The following is a 17,332-nucleotide window of genomic DNA, read 5'->3' on the forward strand; positions in this document are numbered from 1 at the left end:
ACAGGAGGCCGTGACAGGCAGCCCTCTGGGAAGGGCCGGCGGCAACACAGACAGGGATTTGGACGTGAACTTGATAGCCCTCGCTGTTGCAAGGGTGCACGTGGCGGGGAGAGAGAGGGTGAGGGGCCTGCCGTTTCTGTCTGGGGGACGGTGGCCTGGGAGGAAGTGCCTGCCCAGTCAGCTCCAGTGTCCGAGGTGACTTGGGGCCATCTGCTGGAGATGTGGCTGTCCCTGAGTGAAAGGTGACTCGTGCGTGCCAAGGGGACCTGGCAGGAGCCAGCTGGGAAGATTTGGGCGATGGAAACAGTGGAGCTGGGAAGCAGTTGCTGGGCCTGCTCGGGATCGTGGAGGAGGGCGTGCAAATGAAAGCCAAGGGAGCGAGCGGCCTGATGGGAGACCCGCGCAGAGCAGCGCAGGCACAGGTCTGGCGGCGGACCAGCGGGAGGTGGTGTCAGCGAGGCGTGCCAGGGGTGGGATGGGGGCGGTGACACAGCTCAGACCCGAGTGCTGTGGGACTGGGGCTGTGTGCTTTGGTTTGGCACTAGAAGCACTGGTCTGCGTGTGCAAAATACGGGCATGGTTCACTCCAGCAACTTTCTTGACTTTGACCCACCGTGGCACAGTTGATAGAATGCACAGCCACCTGCACATGTACGTGTGAAAAAGAAGGCACCTCACAACAGGTCTCACCCTTGCAATCATACTGTTTGCTCACTTCATTCTCTTTCCTTTCTAAAACCTGCTGGTGCGGCCCACGGCCTGGTTTCAGGTGGGATTTGAACATGGTTTGGAAAACACAGCGAGGAAGGGGCCCGACAGGCCAGCACCAAAGCTGGGCATGCAAATCAGTCTGCAAGGGCCCCGGCGGACATAAGTGCTCACACGGGGACAACTACTGAGGCTGGATGGTTTCAGGAGTAGTTTTAAGGGTCTGCAGTGAAGTTAGCCAGACCTTGGGGCCCCATTTCGAAGAAATGACAATTGGACAGTCCTGGCCACTGGTGCCGAGGGCAGGCCTGGGTGAGCTCCAGGGTAGGAGGGTGGCCAGGCCCCGCGGGGAACACAGGAGTGACTTTTTCAGAAGAATAAGGGAGGTATGAGGAAAACGTCCGGCAGGGGAGGCAGTTTCATCCTGCGTTTCCCCAGAGCGAGGGGTAAACCCGCATCTAGACCAGGCTCCAGCAGAAGGACGGGTGGACGTTTAGCGGAGTCTGTGGCCGAGGTCGTACTGTTGTCACTGGGTTTTCTGGCCTGGCCTGGAGGACCACGTCCTTCCTGGAGCGGCAGTTTGGTAGAAGGTTAGGGCGAGTCCAGGGCTTGTCGTGGAGGGTTTGTCGTGGGCAGGCTGCCCACGACAGAGGCAGAGGGTTTGGGTTTAGGTAGGCAGCAAGCCACCCACAGTGGAGGAAACACGGTTCGTTGGCAACATGTTTTCTGCTACTTCTCAGTTCAATGATATTTTAGCTACTTTGTAGCTGCGAGTCTTGAACCACGATGTACAGGCCCGGTCCGTGCATGGACCCACGCCAGCAAGGACAGTGATGCCCCAGTGTCCCTGTCTACAGCGGTGTAAGATGTGTGGATTTTGGAGACGTAAACCTGAAGACATTTGTGCTAGGAAATTGGTGAAACGTAAAAATCACGTGAAGTTGGACCTCTTAACCCCGGAGGGCGGCCCTCCAGTGGCAGCCAAGGGCGCTCACCTGCCCCTCACAGAGCCGGGGAAGCACTCCTCTCCCGTCGCTGGTGTGGCTCCTTCCTCCGGGCGAGGGGGTGGGAGTGGGGGTTAGGGACCAGGAGCCGGCACAGGAGAGGAGCTTGGGGGACAAGCAGCCTCAGCAGGACGGCCACACAGCGCCCAGGCCCAGGCTGGACGGAGCAGGGACGCCATGCTCTGGGTGGGAAATGCCGCTGTACCCACCTGGGCCCTTGAGGGCCTTCTCCCACCTGTTTGAAGGGAACTGAATGCAATTATGTCTGTCCTGCCTGGGGACACCTGCAGGTCAGACAGAGGAAGCCCCTGGGCCCCCAGGAGAGCTGGGCAGCCCAGAGTGGAGAGAGGCAGCAGCCCGGCCCAACGCCCCCGTGTAGGCAGGACACCGGGTGGCCAGAGCCCCGCTGGGCCCCTCTCTCCCACCAAACAGTGATCCCCCAGCAGGCGGGGGTATGAACTCTGCACCCCTATACCCCCTACATCCCCAGCAGAAACGCAGCCTGCCCACCACAGCGTGTCCGCAAATATTTGAGTGACTTCGTTTCAGAGTTTTTCTCCTATGAACTGAGTGACAGCCTGGCATCGGAGGACCCCCGTGGCACCGAGTTCTAGAATCCCGGCTGCCCGCCGGAACCGAGGGGCAAGGGGGCTGGTGTGGTGCCTGCAGGCTCTCCGCTGCAGCGGCTGTCAGGGCGGGTCCCCCCGGCGCGGGGCCTGTTGTGAGCCCGGCTGCTGGTTTACGGGCGGCTGCAGGTAAGGACGCAAACCCCCGGGTCTCTGAGGTAAGGCTGCGTCTCCAGGCGCAGCAAGGGCCACCCACGCAGTGCAGGTCACCCTCCTGCTCTTCAGACCACAGAGCCACGGTGCCGGTGGTGACTCACTCACATCAACCAGCGCCCTCCTCCCAGCCCTTGGGGACCCAGGGTCCCGGGCCTCCTGCAGGGAACGCCAGGCGGGAGCCCAGAAGGGATCCGCCCAGTTAGCAGCCTTTCTGCCTGCGGAAGTGCCTCTCGGAACTGGGCGGTTCTCGGACAGGTTCTCTCCCGGGCCAGCGAGAGTGAACAAACACCCCGTCCGAAGGGCTGCGGGCAGGGGACACGCCCACCCAGCGCCCTGGGCCCTGCCTCGGGGAGCCCCTGCTGGGCGCCCGGCTGGGCATCACCTCGGGATGGCAGGGGAGCGTCCTCTCCGTCCAGCCCCCTCCTCACCCCGCCCCCGCCCCAGGAGCCTCTCCGCAGGCCTGTGGCCATCACCGCCGCCTGACCTGGGTGCCCAGTGACCGTGCCCACTGCCTGGCCCACCCCAGGCCTGGGGCTACAGGTACGGCCGCTTCCACTCACACTGCTTTGTAATTACGTGCCCATGACTTTGTCTTTTAAGTAACGGAAGTTCGTGCCTTGGACGCCTTCACCCACTTCCCAGCCCCCCCAGCCCACCTCAGGCCGCCTGTTCTCTGCGTTCTTTTAAGACCCCAGGCATGCGTGAGGCCACACGGTGTCTCCTTTTCAGCCTGACGCCTCCCTCAGCACCCTGTCCTCCAGGTCGCCGTCCACAGCCAGCCCGGTTCGGAAGTCTGGTCACACAGACCCTGCCCGCTGACCAGAGTGAGAAAAATAGCTACGTGTGTGTGAAAATCAAGATACGCTTTAATATATTTTCATTTACAACTTAACTTAAATCTAGAATACTTAACTTTTCATACAATAAACCTAGTTTTTAAAATGGTGACTTGCTATTTTACATAAAAACACATTCAAAGCAACTCCCATCTGGGGGGGCTTCTGACTCCCGCCCGGCGCAGGGAGCGGCGGGGGGCTGGAACAGCTGGGCGGGCACGGGCTCGCCCCACTCCCGCAGTCTCCCCCCCCACCCCCGCACCGAGCACGGCGGTTTCCCTTGGGTGTTTCCGACACAGTCTCTCCTAAAACTCATCTCTGAGGGTCGCAGACCGCCCGAGGATGGGCCGTTCTTGTGACAGAGGGTGACACGCCAGGCTCCCGCGTGTCCTGCTCAGAACTTGAGCAGCGGTGAGTCCATGTTTTCCTTGTCGGCCTCGGGGCTCAGCTGGATCAGCGGGGCGCACGGGTCCACCAGCTACAGGAGAGGGCGGCGGAGGGGGGGTGAGCAGTGCACCCCACCCCGCCCCCCTGGCCCTTCTCCCCTCCCCCCAGTGGACCCTGGGCAGCCGGGGTCCGTCCCTGCTGGGGCTCGGGCACGCTGACATCTGGAGGGCCCTCTGAGAAGCCGGGAGAACGCCACCCACGGAAGCTCTGGGTCCCTCACACGGCTACGCTCTCCCGTCACCCATGAGGCACCAGGGACCCGGGGATGGCATTGTGATCCCCCGACCCTCGGCGAGCTCCTGGGTCCCTGAAGCTCCTCAGTGGGGCCGGAAGTTGGAGCTCTCGCCACCAAAGGTGAGCTGTGCCTGGAGACCTGGGGCCCTGAGGAGCCAGAAGGCCACTCCCCAGGGTCACCGTGGAGTCTGGGGATCCAGGAACAAATCTAGGGCCGAGACCCCCTGAGGCCAGAGCCCCACGGCCCTCCGGCGGCGCCTCACCTGTCCCACGTGGGGGGGCAGCTTGGCCGCGGCGCTCCTGCCCGCGTCCGGAGTGTTCACCAGGAGGTCGATCAGGGGCCCACCGGCCCCCGGGGGGCTGCGGAAGTCAATGAGAGCCACGTCGGCGGGCGGGGAGCTCTGCGCGGCGGGGGCGATGCGCAGCCGCTCCAGCGGGATGTCCACCAGCAGAACCTAGACAGCAAGCGACCCCAGGGTCAGGGCCGGTCCCCCTCCTTCCCGACCGTCATCTCGGGAAGCACAGGCCTGCTCTGACCCGGGCGCGGACAGTCTGTAAGACTAAGGGCGGACGGACGGGCCCTGCCAGGGAGAGCCAGGCGCCCCGGCCCCGAGTGCCTGCCTGCTTCCGTGCCCAGCACAGTGCGCCCACCAACCCCCGCTGCCACCCTGCCTCCCTGTCGGTCCTCTGAGAGAGCCCTGGCCCTCTGGGGTCACAGGGCAGAGGGGTGGCCTTTTTCTCCTGCGGGGGCGACTCTGCCAGCCGAGGCCTGAGTTGCTGCTCAGCCTCCAGGCAGGTTCCGCTGATCCCAGGACAGGGAAGTCCTATGTTCCGTTTACCTCGGCCGGGGCCATGTCCGCAGGGGCCTGTGCCTCGTCCGGTGCTTGCACTGCGGCGACGCTGGTAGGGAGGGCGAAGTCGCTCTTCTCCGGAGAGAAGCTGAGAGCCTGCGGCACGGCCGCCGGAGGAGAAGAGCTCCCGTCGGAGGGCTCGTCCCAGCACCGGCTCCCGGGCACGGGCCTGCGGGGGGGCGGGCGCGTGAGGGAATTTCTGGGGGCAGGGAAGGGCACTGTGCAGCCGAGAGCTGGTCTTGGAGGAGGGACCACGGTGGACGGCACCGTGGCTCCGGTTCCGGCTCCATCAGGAGGACCGAACGATTTCTGAGGTCCGATCGGCTCCGAGATTCGGGCCACCTGCTCTCACTGTGCACCCACTCCAGTCCCCTTTGCTCGGGCTACTGCACAGGAGGCGAGGAGCGGGACCCCCGGGGAGTGGGCTCTGTCCGCGCCCCTATCCCCGTGCGGCCCAGCAGCTTCTCCGTCCATCTATTCCTAGACCGGACCGCTCTCCAGCGCCGCAAGCCCGCGGGGCAGCCCCCCTGCTGTAGCCTCGGCGGCAGGTGGGCTCCCTGGTCACACGCTCCACATCTGGGCCTCCCAAGACACCCCCTTCCCAGGCAGACCGTCCTTCGGCGCCTGTTTCCCGCTAGAGGGCGCAGCGCGCACCGCCCGTCTCCAGGCCCAGGACGCAGGCTGCGCCGGGCGGGCCCGCACACCCCTGCCGTCTGGACACTGAGTCACACGACGGAGCCAAGGAGAGCGGCCGTTTCCGCAGTTAACACACTGTATTTCCACTTCAGTGTTTCAAAGACTTTGTCACAACCTGAAGGGGCTTCTTCCTCCATCTACGAACACACATGAGCATTGTGACGGCGCTCAGACCGGGTCTCCTGGTGCCAGTGCGGGCCCCGCCTCCTCCGTTCTCGCGGCGCCGCGCAGAGGCAGGCACGCACGCACGCAGATCAACACACGTGGGGTGCGGCACACCCACGGCGGGGGCTGTGGGCCTCTCCCGTGGTTTTCTCAGCCGCTGTCTGTCTTACGGAGACGCGACCCCGTTCCGCACCCTCTTCCGCATCCTCTCGCCCAAGGGTTCCCACGGAAACGCCCCCAGGGAGCAGGAGCCGTGCTGACTCGGGCCTTCCTGGGGTGGGGGCCCTCCAGCCCCTGCCCCAGAGCCCTCTGCGGCCGCTGGCACCTCTGTCTGGACTGGGTCTCACACCAGGGGCGGGATCCCTGGGGCACAGGCACATGGGACTGGATTTTGAAGATCGTTGGTAAAGGGCACTCCCCCCAGCCGGCTCCGGAACACCTCCCCGCGCGCTCCCGGTCAGCAGGGGCGCCGAGACCGCGAGGAGCTGTCTCCTGGTTTCCCCCGCGAGCGTCTCCCCGGCAGGCGTGAGCCTGGCCCCTGCGGAGCGGCCGCGTACAGGCGGGCCGCCTGCCCAGCACAGCGGCCTCTGGAGGCCTCGCGGACCTGAGACGGACCTGCGGCAGCCTCTCGGTCACCTCACCTCCCTGCATACCTTCTCCGGGGCTCGGAAGAGAGGCGCCGAGCAGACCCACGCTGGGGAGCAGCCAGGGTCCTGGGCTGGGTCCTCGGGGTCGGCACCGGAAGGCCTGAGAGCCGGCGGCCGGCGGGTGTGAGCAGGGCGGCCACGCGTGGCGCACTCACGGGGGTCCGGGAGACGGGCCCCGAGGCACGCCGAGCCGGAGTGCCGTGGACAGCCCTGGAGAGACAACGTTGGGCTCTTACGCACAGGTGACCTCAGACGCGCCAGGTCGTCCAGCCAGTGCGCACGCGCAGCGCGGGGCTCAGTTCCCAATGAAGAGGTCCCACCCGGCAGAGGGCTGCCCCCCGGGCCGGCGTGCGCCTCCAGTCCCTCCTCCCCGCGGCCCCTCCTCTGTCCTCACAGGTTCCCCTCGCCGTGACTGCCCTTCCTGGCGCTGCCCGGAGGACACACTTCGCAGGAGGTTCGGGAGAGACCTAAGTCACCGGCTGTCACAGACCTTCCCACAAGGACACCCGGACCCACAGCGGGGTCCCGCCGGGCCACTGCCCGTTCGCCCACTCCCAGGCTCAAGGCCACTGGAGCCGGCTGTGGGCCAACACCTGCTCGCCACGCAGCCCTGCCCACCCCCCAGCCCCAGCGGTGCCGTGGCTTCCGCGGTCGGGACCCGCCTCGCTGCCGGCGAAGGAGCGAGGTGCGGTCAGGTCGGTTACTGTGCTTAAGGAAAGGACACCCGGGGAGGTCTGGGGGTGCCGTGGCTACAGCCTGTCACCGGTCAAGGAGTCGCTGTGCCCTTCGGAGCCTGAAGCAGACCTGAGCGAGGACCGACGCAGAGAACCACTCCGGGAAGGGGCTGGACGGTGAGGCCGCGCTGCCTGCCAGGGCCCCGCACCGCCCTGCGCCCCCGAGCGCTGCACCCAGAGCGGCTGGTCAGCGTCTCCGGCTGGACGGGCACGCGCACCGCTCCGCTGGGCGCCTGGCCCACGGTCGCCCCAGGCCAGGGCTGGGGGCCGGCCCCCAACCGTGGGGGCGGGTCTGCGCGTATAGGAATTGCAGTGGCTGTAAAAGTGGCCCCGAGAGACGGGGGCGAGGGCCAGACACACGCAGCCGGGCTGCAGGGCCCCCTCGGGAAGCGCGTCAGCAGGAGCGTTTGCTTGACTCTGGGGTCATGCAGCTCGTTACCTCCCCGTCGACGTGCAGGACTGCGGCCTCGGTGCCCGAGAGAGCCGGGGCGTCGCGCTGTCTGGGGGTCCACCTGAGGCCAGAGAGGAAGCGAGCGGTCGGTCCACGGGGACCAGGTGGGCCGTCCCTCGCCGGGGCTCTGTGCCGTCTCCACTGCCCCCAGGCGCAGCGAAGGGGCAGGGGTGGCAAGGCCCGTGTCACACGGACGGGCACGTGAGACAAGGAGCCCCGCCCCCCGCCCCCCTCCTCCAGAGCCAGCCGGAGGCGGAGCTAAGGCGCTCCGTGGGCGGGGCCGCCGAGGGGCCGTCACTCAACTTCACCTAGAGCCCGTTCGCCCCTCTGAAACCCACCGCAGTGGCCTCCTACTCACCGGCAGGAAACTTAGGGACTTTAAAGGGACTCGCAGGGGCAGGCACGGCCTTCGTCCCGGAGTGCAGAGAGGACTCCCGCCTGGCGCCCCCGGCCGCACTCCGCCGAGCAGACCCGGGCAGACGGGTCTGGGAGCTCAGCCTCGCGCCTCGCGGCTCCTCGGGCGTCTGGGGCTGGGGGGGAGCCGACGTCGTGGGCGCCGCGGGCCGCCCGGGGCACCAGCTCTGCCCGCACACGGCCGCAGGGCGGGCCTGCAGGGACGGCGGGGCCGCGGCAGCCCCCCCTGGGCCTGGCTGGCGGGGGTCCGAAGGAGGCCGGGAACCTTCTGCAGAGACGCTCCGACGTCCCCCCGATGCACCTGGAAGAGGAGCCACAGGAGGCCTGCGGTTACCGCTCAGGCTCGCACGACCCCCAACGTGTGAACTTTGACCGGCACCGGTGAGAGGTGCGCCCCGCAGCACGCATGTGTCCCCCGCACTGCTTGCTGGTGGGGCGCACCGCTGCCATCCGCCGGGGCAGCTTCGGGGTGAGAGCAACACGTGACGCCACGGACAACGTTCTGTGCGTCCGCCGGGCGGCATCCTCCGTCGCAGGACAGGCTGGGCCCAGCGGGCTCCGGAGGCCCCTGCAGACGGCCGCCGAGAGGCAGGAGGGGGCACCCTGGTCCCTCCGAGGCCTCGGACACTCCCCGCTTTTCCATGAAGGCAACTGGGGCGCCCTCTGGTGGTTCACAGAGAACATTTCCTGCCCTGGCCGGGTGGCTCAGTCGGTTGGAGCATCGTCCCGACAGGCCGAGGGTGCGGGTTTGATTCCCCGGGGGGTGGGGGGGGCACACACAGGGGAATCAGCGCCCCCCCCCCGGGAGTCAGCCAGTGAGACGAGAACGGGCGGAACAAACTGGTATCTCTTTCTTCCTCTCTCTGGAAAAACCAACCAATCAATAAACTTTTTTTTAAAAGAACACGTTCTTTAGATTTTCAAAGTCCTCGTTTCTTCCTTTCATGTGGCCGGCCAGCCTCTGCTCAAGTGGCCTTGGCGTCGGCCCCAGGGAGGTCATCAGGCCACGGTCCCGTCATCCGGGGTGACCATCAGCAGTGTCACCGGCTGTGTGGCTCTGGGAGGTGACGCCGTGTGTCCTTGGGACGGGGACCGACCTGCTCTGACAAGGGCCGGATCCAAAGTCTCGGCCCGGTGTGCAGCCAGGACCGCGCTCACATCTCCCCGGGAGTCCCCCCCCAACCCCTGAACTGGCTCAGCAGTCCCACTGCCGCTGACCCGGTGGCCCTCGGCGCTGGAGATGGGTTCCGCTTCACCCCGAGGCACCCGTTTCACCAGGGAACACAACAGCACCCGTTCCTCAGCGACAGACAGCAGCCCCACCCGCCGCCCAGGTCCTCCTGAGGGGGCTCACCTGTGCTCCCCACGGGGGACGGGCACGCTCTGGAGCTCCCGCCCGAAAAGCCCCCCGGGGCACCGGGCTTTCTCGCCAGACCGGCCGCACAGCCGGGGGGCTTCAGCGCGGTTCTCTTCAGACCCACCTGAAACGAGACGCCAACGGTCACCAAAAGCTCCATCATCGAGCCAACACTTATTCCCACAAAAGTAGGATTTTATAACACGTTCTCACAGTTCCGTGACTATCATCTCCCTGGGGAGCTCGCTGAGTGAGGGTGCCAGGGCCCAGCGTCCGGCAGCTTGGCTGCCAACGCGGAAAAGTGGCGGCAGAGACGTGGACGGCTGGTCCCCAGGCCCGGGAGGAGCTGAGGTTTCCGAGAATGGCCACCCCGCACCATCGCCCGGCCGCAGGGAGCACCCCCGCGTCACAGATGCACTGCCCGTGTGACCCCGCGTGGCAGAGGCCGGCCCCCCGCGCGTGCAGGGCCCATTCTTCTCGCTTCTCCGAGCTGCCTCCTGGGGTCGCTGCCTCCCGGGGTCTCGGCGTCAGCCTCCCTGACCCTACTGCCGTGCCGAGTCACACCCCTGGGGGGCAGAGCCGCCGGCCCGCTCCCTTCACGCACAAGCACTGCCCAGCGACAGCCGAGCCGACCCACCTTGCTGGGCACAGGGAGCGCTCGCTTGCCCGGGCCCCCGGGGCCTCCGCGGGCTGGCGCGCCGGTGACGTCCTGGGCAGCGCTGGGCGTGTCCGGGGGCCTGTCCCCCTGGGACTCCTTCTCGGCCAGGGTTTTCGCCCCGGAAGGACTTGCTGGTGTCTCCTTCACGGACTGAAAATGTTAAGTCGGGGTGTGAGAGCCGTCTGGTTCGCACCGCGTACGGACACACGCCGGCTGCCCACGCCGGCTGAGCTCCACGTGCAGCTCAGCGGCAGCGCCGGCACCTCGCTGGCCAAACCCCCTGCTCTCCGGCACCGGGTCACTGCTAGGAGGGGACAGAGGCCCCGGAAGAGCCCACGTTACAAGGCAATCTCCCTGCCCTGAGTCAACTCTGCACAAGACGCACGTCAACCTTACTCTAGAAACGTCAGCTCAGAGATGCGCATGCAAACGGTCTCCACGTGAGGGAGGGCTGGCCCGCCTGGCCCGCCTCCCGGTCCGTGCTGGGCCCCGGCTCCGCAGGCTCTGCCTGCACTGCAGGCTGGGGTGCCTTTGGCGGCTCGGTTCTGGGTCCTGGTGATGGGGCATGTGGTTCAGGGCTTTTTGTGGAGGGAAAAGGGCCGTCTAGGCCCTGGCCGGGCGTCTGCATTGACCTCAACTGCTAGCAGCCCCACCGAGAGTCACCGCTCTGGGACGGACGGGACGGGCTCACAGTGGGGCGGCGCGGGGAAAGGCGCAGGGCAGGCCGCAGCCAGCTCCTGCAGAGTATGAGCGGCCTCCCTCCCTCCCTCGCTCCCTGCCCGCCCTGGGCGCACAGCCAGACTACACCTGGAAGCAGCCTGCACCTTACCCCCACTCCCGCTCCCCTGTGCACTCCCCTCCAGCCCCTAGGACCCCAGCTCCCCGGAGATGGCTGACGTGTCCTGGAGGGACACCTGCCCGCTGCCACTTCCCGGGCCAGCTCCTTGCTTGCTGCCTGCAGGAAAGCACCTAAACTTCGTCCCCGTTGAGGAGGACGACAAGTGGCTACTCCAGGAGGGACAATTTTGGGAAGTTGGTTGGTAATGCAAACGCAACCCCCACTGCACAGTCTTGTGACAAAATCAAAGGAACGATTTCAACCAGAACTTGGAAGGAGGCACGGCCCACATCCACCCCAGACCTGCCCCCACCACCACCACGAGCCCCCCAAGTGGCGGCCATGCCTCCACATCCCCCCCGCCCAGTAAGGTCCCCGCTGCAGGGTGGACCCTCGAAGACTGACAAGCCAGGGACCCCTCCCGTTCCCAGACCAGCAGCTGCCGCGTGGCTGTGGCTACCTTCTCCACAGCCAAGTGCGTGTTCTTCCCTCTGACAGACGCTCGGGGCGGCGGCAGTCTGCTGACGACCCTCTTCTGAGTCGCCGCCTGGCTCGGAGGGCGGACGGGACTGGGGTCCAGGGGCAGAGAGGGACGGGGAGGGGGCGAGGGCCCCCACGTCCGGGTGAGCTGGGCCTGGGCCGCGGTGCTCCGGGGACCCACACCCGAGGCGGGCTGCACGCCCGACAGCTGCGGCCCGCTCAAGGGGCCTTCCAACAGGCAGTACGTCTCCCTCTTAAGTGAGCCGGGGCTTTTCCTGCTTTCATTTTCTTTCTCGAACAGGCTGATCTTCAACCTGGAGTCCTGGATGAACCTCTCGCCGCCCTCGGGCCGCGCAGCGTGGGCCGCCTGGCTCCTGCTGCTGCTCTCGATCTGGAAGGCCAGGAGGTGGGCCTCTTTGTACACCTCCACGAACTTCTCCCCGGTGAGGGGGCTCCAGCGGACGCGGCCGGCTTCGGGACTCGGGGTGTCTCCTTTCAGCCGGGCAGCGATGCACCGCTCTCTGTGCCCGACGGGTCCGAAGAAGACCTCGTCGTCCTCATTGGCACTGCGTTAAAGGGAGAGGACCGTTAGTGACCCCGGCGTCGAAGTGGAGGGTCTCACTGAATGTGGTCACGCCCACGGCAAGGGAAGAAGACAGGTTCGTTTACCTGAGAGAAGACAAGGAGAGGTCGAAGTCGAAGCTTTCGTCGGCCAGAAGGAGGACACTGTCTAGGGGAGAGAGTCTGCCGTCACTCTAGGGCCAGGCCGACACGCGGGACCTGCTGCCGGTCCCCACCCAGACCGCTGGGGAGTCTCACTCCCCGAAGAGCGACTTCCCGTTACTCAGCAGCCGCATTTCCACGGGGGCTCCGGACAATCTTACGTTTTCCAGTCTCTTTTTAAAATAGCGCCAGCTGCCCTGGCTGGCGTAGCTCAGTGGATTGAGCGTGGGCTGCGAACCAAAGTGTCGCAGGTTCGATTCCCAGTCAGGGTACATGCCTGGGTTGCAGGCCACGGCCCCCAGCAACCGCACATTGATGTTTCTCTCTCTCTTTCTCTCCCTCTCCCTCCCTTCCCTCTCTAAAAATAAATAAATAACATCTTTAAAAAAAATAGCACCAGCCCTTCCAGGTTGGCTGCGCTCTCCTGAACACCCGAGTGCTTCTCTCACAGACGTGATCTAAAACTCACTCGCCCCGTCATTCCTGTCATCCGAGCGGCTACTCGAGACCCGCTCAGTCATTCTCGGGGACGCACCCTTTCCGAAGGCCGCCTGCCTTGGCTCCCCGAGAGATAAGGTCCCTGCTTACAAACTACAAAATATCCTCTTTCAAAAACAAATCCAGTATCTGACATAACTAAAAAAAAAACAAACAAAAAAAAACCCTAGCCCTGGCTGGCGTGGCTCAGTGGATTGAGTGCCAGCCTGCGAACCAAAGGGTTACCGGTTCAATTCCCAGTGAGGGCACATGCCTGGGTTGTGGGCCAGGTCCCCAGTAGGGGGCACACAAGAGGCAACCACACATCAGTGTTTCTCTCCCTGTTTCTCTCTCCCTTCACCCTCTCTAAAAATAAATGAATAAAATCTTTAAAAATAAAATATATTTTCTTAAATCCTAAAAGAACCATAAACCATGGGGAAACTATTTTATAAGCTGGAGGGTGGAGGTCTAGGACACCAGGCCTGAGGCCATAAAAGGAAAGGTTGATGGTCCAATATACAACACCGTTTTTGATCTCTGTCTGGCAAAAATCGCCCTGAGCGAAGTCAAAAGAAACAGTGAACAGGGACCAGCAGACCTGCAGCTCACCCCACGGAGGACTGACTCACGAATGGTGTCTACAAAGCACCAGGGAAATACCTAACCACGCCACGGGAGGCTGGATAAAGAACACAGAGAGATGAGCAAAACGAAGGTGTTAAGGACGCCTGGATACCCAGTGCACCCGCCTCGCGCGGGTGTCGAGGAACAAAGGCTGAAAGGATGTCAACATGCTCTAACAGAAAAAGGGCACCGCCCCTCATCCTTCCCGGGAGGCTGTACTGGCGACCGGACACTCACACCTGACCCGGACAGAACGAGACGGCCAAGTGACAGCCAGCCTCCCTCACTGAGGCGGTGGCGAGGACCCTAAACCAGCGCTGGTAAACGGAAAGCAGCCACAAACAGGAGGAAAACGTCAGGTTCCATTCCCCAGATGATCTGAGTGAAGAGCCAGGTGGTGGTCTGGGCCCTGGGATCAGGGCAGCAAATAAAAGCGCTCTGGGTGGGGCGCTTTATTTCCCAAAAGAGAATCCCTTTTGGGACGGAACGTGAAACTGGGCATCCAGGCGGGTAGAGAAAAGCTAACGATAAAGGAGGCGGACGCAGGCAAACTCCTTGCAGACAGACGCGTGCAAACCGTGAGTTCCATGGGCGCGGAGCACAGGATGAGCACGGAATACACAGGTACGTGCTCACGGAAGGATGAAATGGACCGACATCTTCACTGGGCTCCCTGAGCAACAGCGCTGCAGTGACGGGGACCTACCATCCTTCCTGGGACCCTCCACCTCCGCTTCGCCCGCCCGGTGGGCTGGAGGCACGTCGCTGCTGTCTCCGCCTTCCATGCCCAGCGCTCTCGGAGTCCCTGCGGGAAGGAGGGACCGGAGGTGAGCTGGGGTCAGAGCCCAGGTCCCCCGGTTCCTGAACTCCGGGGACGCCCAGCAGCGTGAACCGCAGCAGCACCAACAGGGATACGACGCACCCCCCGGGGCCACGCGCCTGCAGATCGCAAGCTCCGGAGCGGCGCTGGTCCGAGCCAGGGCGGAACGCCCCGGACGGCGGCAACGGAATTCCCAGCTGTCGGCCGGGCTGCTGTGGGCTCGGAACACGCGAGGGGACCCCGCCGCCCCCGGCCAAACCCCCAGAGGTCCCTGCTCCGTACCCGCAGCTGCTCCCGGCCGACACGCCTCCGCCCTAGATTTAAACTCGGAGCGGCGAGCGCGGCGCGGGCTGCTATTGGCCGGTTTGAAAAGGTCTCTGCGAGGTCGCCTTGCGCGGTGCATCCTGGGGGCTGTAGTCCGAGCGTCTCAGAGGAGGCGCGTCCGCGCGTGCGCACTGCCTCCGCACGCCGGGGGGCTGCGCATGCCCGAGGTCCGCGCACCCTAGGGGCGGGGGTTTCACACAGCTCCCCTGTCTGTACCTGCAGTTGTAGCCTCGCGACGGCTACGTGTGACCAGCGAAACTGTTCTGATCTCCGTTCTTCATCCGTAAATGGAGAAAATTAAACTCCAATCGTCGGGCGTTCTTGGGAAGACCAGATGAAACAGGCGCGTCTACCTGCTTTTCAAAGCAGTACGTGGCAGGTCCTAATAGGTCAATTAAGAAGCGAGGTCCCTGCTCAGGGGGACGCCCCGGAGGCACTCTAACCAGACGACGCCGGTTTGTGCCCCTGGACCAGGAGAAGCTGCCTGGCCGTTGATGAGGGCCTCAGCACGGCCACAGAGTGCGGCCGGAACCTGCCCAGGGCTTTATAGAGCACTGGGGAGCTGGATCTGTTTGGGGCGGTGGGGTGCGGATTGCAGGGGTGCATCTCAAGGCAGGGTCCGGTGGCCAGGTTGGAGCAGATAGGAGACCCGTGATCTGAGAGGCGGGAGGAGGATTGGTGGCGGGGCCAACTGGGTAGAACCAATTGGAGCCCTGGACTGTGAGCCAGGTGTTAGTAATGCCCACCTGATGGGCTTGCGGTGGAATGAGGGGCTCCACCCAGGGCTCTGTGTCACAAAGCTGTTGCTCCACTTGATGGGGACTGGAAAGGGTCAGGCCAGTTTCCAACCCCAGGGACTGCCCATGACTCAGCTGTCCCCAGTCGCCTGACAGCCTGTGGCATAATCGAAACTTTCCCGCCCTGGCTGGCGTAGCTCAGTGGATGGAGCGCGGGCTGTGAACCAAAGCATCGCAGGTTCGATTCCCAGTCAGGGCACATGCCTGGGTTGCAGGCCACGGCCCCCAGCAACTGCACATTGATGTCTCTCTCTCTCTCTCTCTCTCTCTCTCTCTCTCTCTCTCTCTCTCCCCCACTCCTTCCCTCCCTCCCCTTCTCTAAAAATAAATAAAATCTAAAAAAAAACAAAAAGAAACCCTCCCATCTCGCACAGTAGACATCTGGCGCCAGCTACAAGGGCCGGTGGTCAGACTGACCCTCCTGTCCCTGGGAACGGTCCGGCCCTTTACCTGACCCATTGTCCTGACTCCCATCCTGAGGCACCTACCTGGAAGAACAAGAGACTCACCCCACCCCTATCCTCTCACAAACCCCTTTCCTGCCTCCCCGGGGGGCTGCCGTCCATCCGACTCAGCCAGCCTGCAATCGCAGCATCCAATAAAGGCAGTCGGATCAGATCACCCGGTTCCTCCCGCCTCTATTTCTCCGGCATTTCTAGCAGGACTGAAAGGAGGAGAGGGCGGGAGGGGGGAGCCTGGGACCTCCCACGGGGTCTGCGGCAGGAAAGGTGGGATTCTGGGGGGAGAGCACAGCACCATGTGCAGGGATGACGTGGGGCCATCTATCTGGGCAGTCTGGGTGGAGACCTGTTGGGGGGGCATTCGTCCCGTGTCCAGGACCTCCACCAAGAAGCCCTCCAGGATGGCTGGGCCACCTCTGGCCTCCCCTGTCCCTGGTGTCACAACAACCACAACCCTCACTCTGTGTTGCCCTGGTCCTGTGCCACTTCGGACCCCCAGTCTGGCTCCTCAACAGACTCTGAGCCCCCACAGGGCAGCAGGGTGGGCTCCGGTCACCGCTGTCCCCCAGCCTCACCAGCCCAGCTCGGGGCACTGGGCAGGAGCCGAGCGAGGACTGGGCAAGATGGCCCCGGGGCAGGGGGAGGGGCGGATAGCAGCTGGACAGGAGTCCGACCTGCACTCTGCAGGGACTCTGCAAAGGGACTCTGCAGTCCCTTTGGTTTGTCCTGGCGACCCCCCCCCACACACACCTCTTTCCTACCTGGGGGCCCCCTCTGCAGCCTCCCTCTCCACGCCCACTGCGCTCCCAGGCGCTGGGCCCCGGACCCTGGGATTCCCACCCGAGCCTCTGATCCCGGGCTCCTTTCTGCGTCCCTTCATCTTGGGCTCAAGACCCTGCTTCGCCAGAGAGAGAGGGTGCCAGGCAGACCCAGGCGCAGGCCCCGGCTGCGAGTGCCCGCCCACAGCCTCTGGGTGCCGGAACCGGAACACCAGCTTCACGCTGGCTTTAGAAAGAGGAGAGTTCATTGGCTCGAGAAACAGGGGAGCCCTGGAGGGGCCCTGGATAGAGAGAGGGGCTCAAAGGAGGGTGCTGGGTGGGGCCACGTCCCAGCCGCCCCTCTGGGGTCCATCACCCTCAGGTACGCCGCTTTCTCAGGCCCGCCGGCCCAGGAGCTCCAGGCTTCCCTCCGCCGGCGGGAGGCAGCGGCTGGCTCGGTGCCGCCGGGTCTCATCCACGGTCCCCAGGCAGCCTGGCCCGACTCGTGACCACAGGGCAGCTGCGTGTGGCAGCCGCACAGAGGGTCTTCGACTTGGGGGGTCTTGGCTCAGGTGTCAGATCCCCACTCCCCTGCAGGGGGTGAGGGTCCCCAACACCCATTCCCGATGCCCCTCTGCCTGCATCCGGCCAGCCCATAGTAGGTGCTCAGCGAACAGCGCCAGTGGTTAATCACTTGTTGCCGCAAACTCTCAACTCCCTCCATCTTCCCTCCATCCGCCTCTTAAGCCTCACCCTCTCTTTTGTGATGGGTTCTTTTCTTCCTCCCCCACCGGGTAGGATTCTGCTTCATTCCCTTATGCATTCACTGATGATTTCAACCAACAGGCCACGTGTTGGGTGACACTGGTCTTGACCCAAGGAGGTGACAGCTGGGGAGGAAGGGACGGTAACCAGCGCAGGTGCCCGGGGCTGCGGAGGTGCCCTCACCAGCCTGCAGTGGGGCGGGGGGGGGGGTGCTCTGCAGAGGACGGGCCAGGGCTCCTGCTCCCCCGGCCAAGTTGTGTCTTGCTTGGAGCCTGGAG

The 17,332-nt window shown here is 64.5% G+C and overlaps 1 protein-coding gene across 3 annotated transcripts; it reads right to left on the minus strand.

Annotated features, from left to right (window-relative positions):
* Positions 1-3,340: 3,340 nt before the first annotated feature.
* On the minus strand, positions 3,341-17,162 carry GTSE1 (G2 and S-phase expressed 1). Of its 3 annotated transcripts, XM_045834930.1 has the most exons (14): positions 17,043-17,161; positions 14,490-14,655; positions 14,232-14,360; positions 13,836-13,934; positions 11,972-12,032; positions 11,283-11,868; positions 9,964-10,134; positions 9,324-9,450; positions 7,914-8,270; positions 7,544-7,616; positions 6,377-6,580; positions 4,851-5,031; positions 4,275-4,466; positions 3,341-3,808 (listed from the first exon to the last, which is right to left on the minus strand). In XM_045834930.1, exons 3-14 carry the CDS (start codon positions 14,350-14,352, stop codon positions 3,725-3,727), a joined length of 2,256 nt encoding a protein of 751 aa, XP_045690886.1. In that variant the 5' UTR covers positions 14,353-14,360; positions 14,490-14,655; positions 17,043-17,161; the 3' UTR covers positions 3,341-3,724. The 3 variants fall into 3 exon arrangements, with proteins under 3 accessions (XP_045690886.1, XP_045690888.1, XP_045690887.1); XM_045834932.1 differs by lacking the exon at positions 14,232-14,360 and having other exon boundaries at positions 17,043-17,162; XM_045834931.1 differs by lacking the exons at positions 14,232-14,360; positions 14,490-14,655; positions 17,043-17,161 and adding an exon at positions 14,052-14,215.
* Positions 17,163-17,332: the final 170 nt, after the last annotated feature.

Source organism: Phyllostomus hastatus, unplaced genomic scaffold, assembly GCF_019186645.2.
Source record: "Phyllostomus hastatus isolate PE091 unplaced genomic scaffold, TTU_PhHast_1.1 phas_contig_198, whole genome shotgun sequence".
Classification (NCBI taxonomy): Eukaryota; Metazoa; Chordata; class Mammalia; order Chiroptera; family Phyllostomidae; genus Phyllostomus; species Phyllostomus hastatus.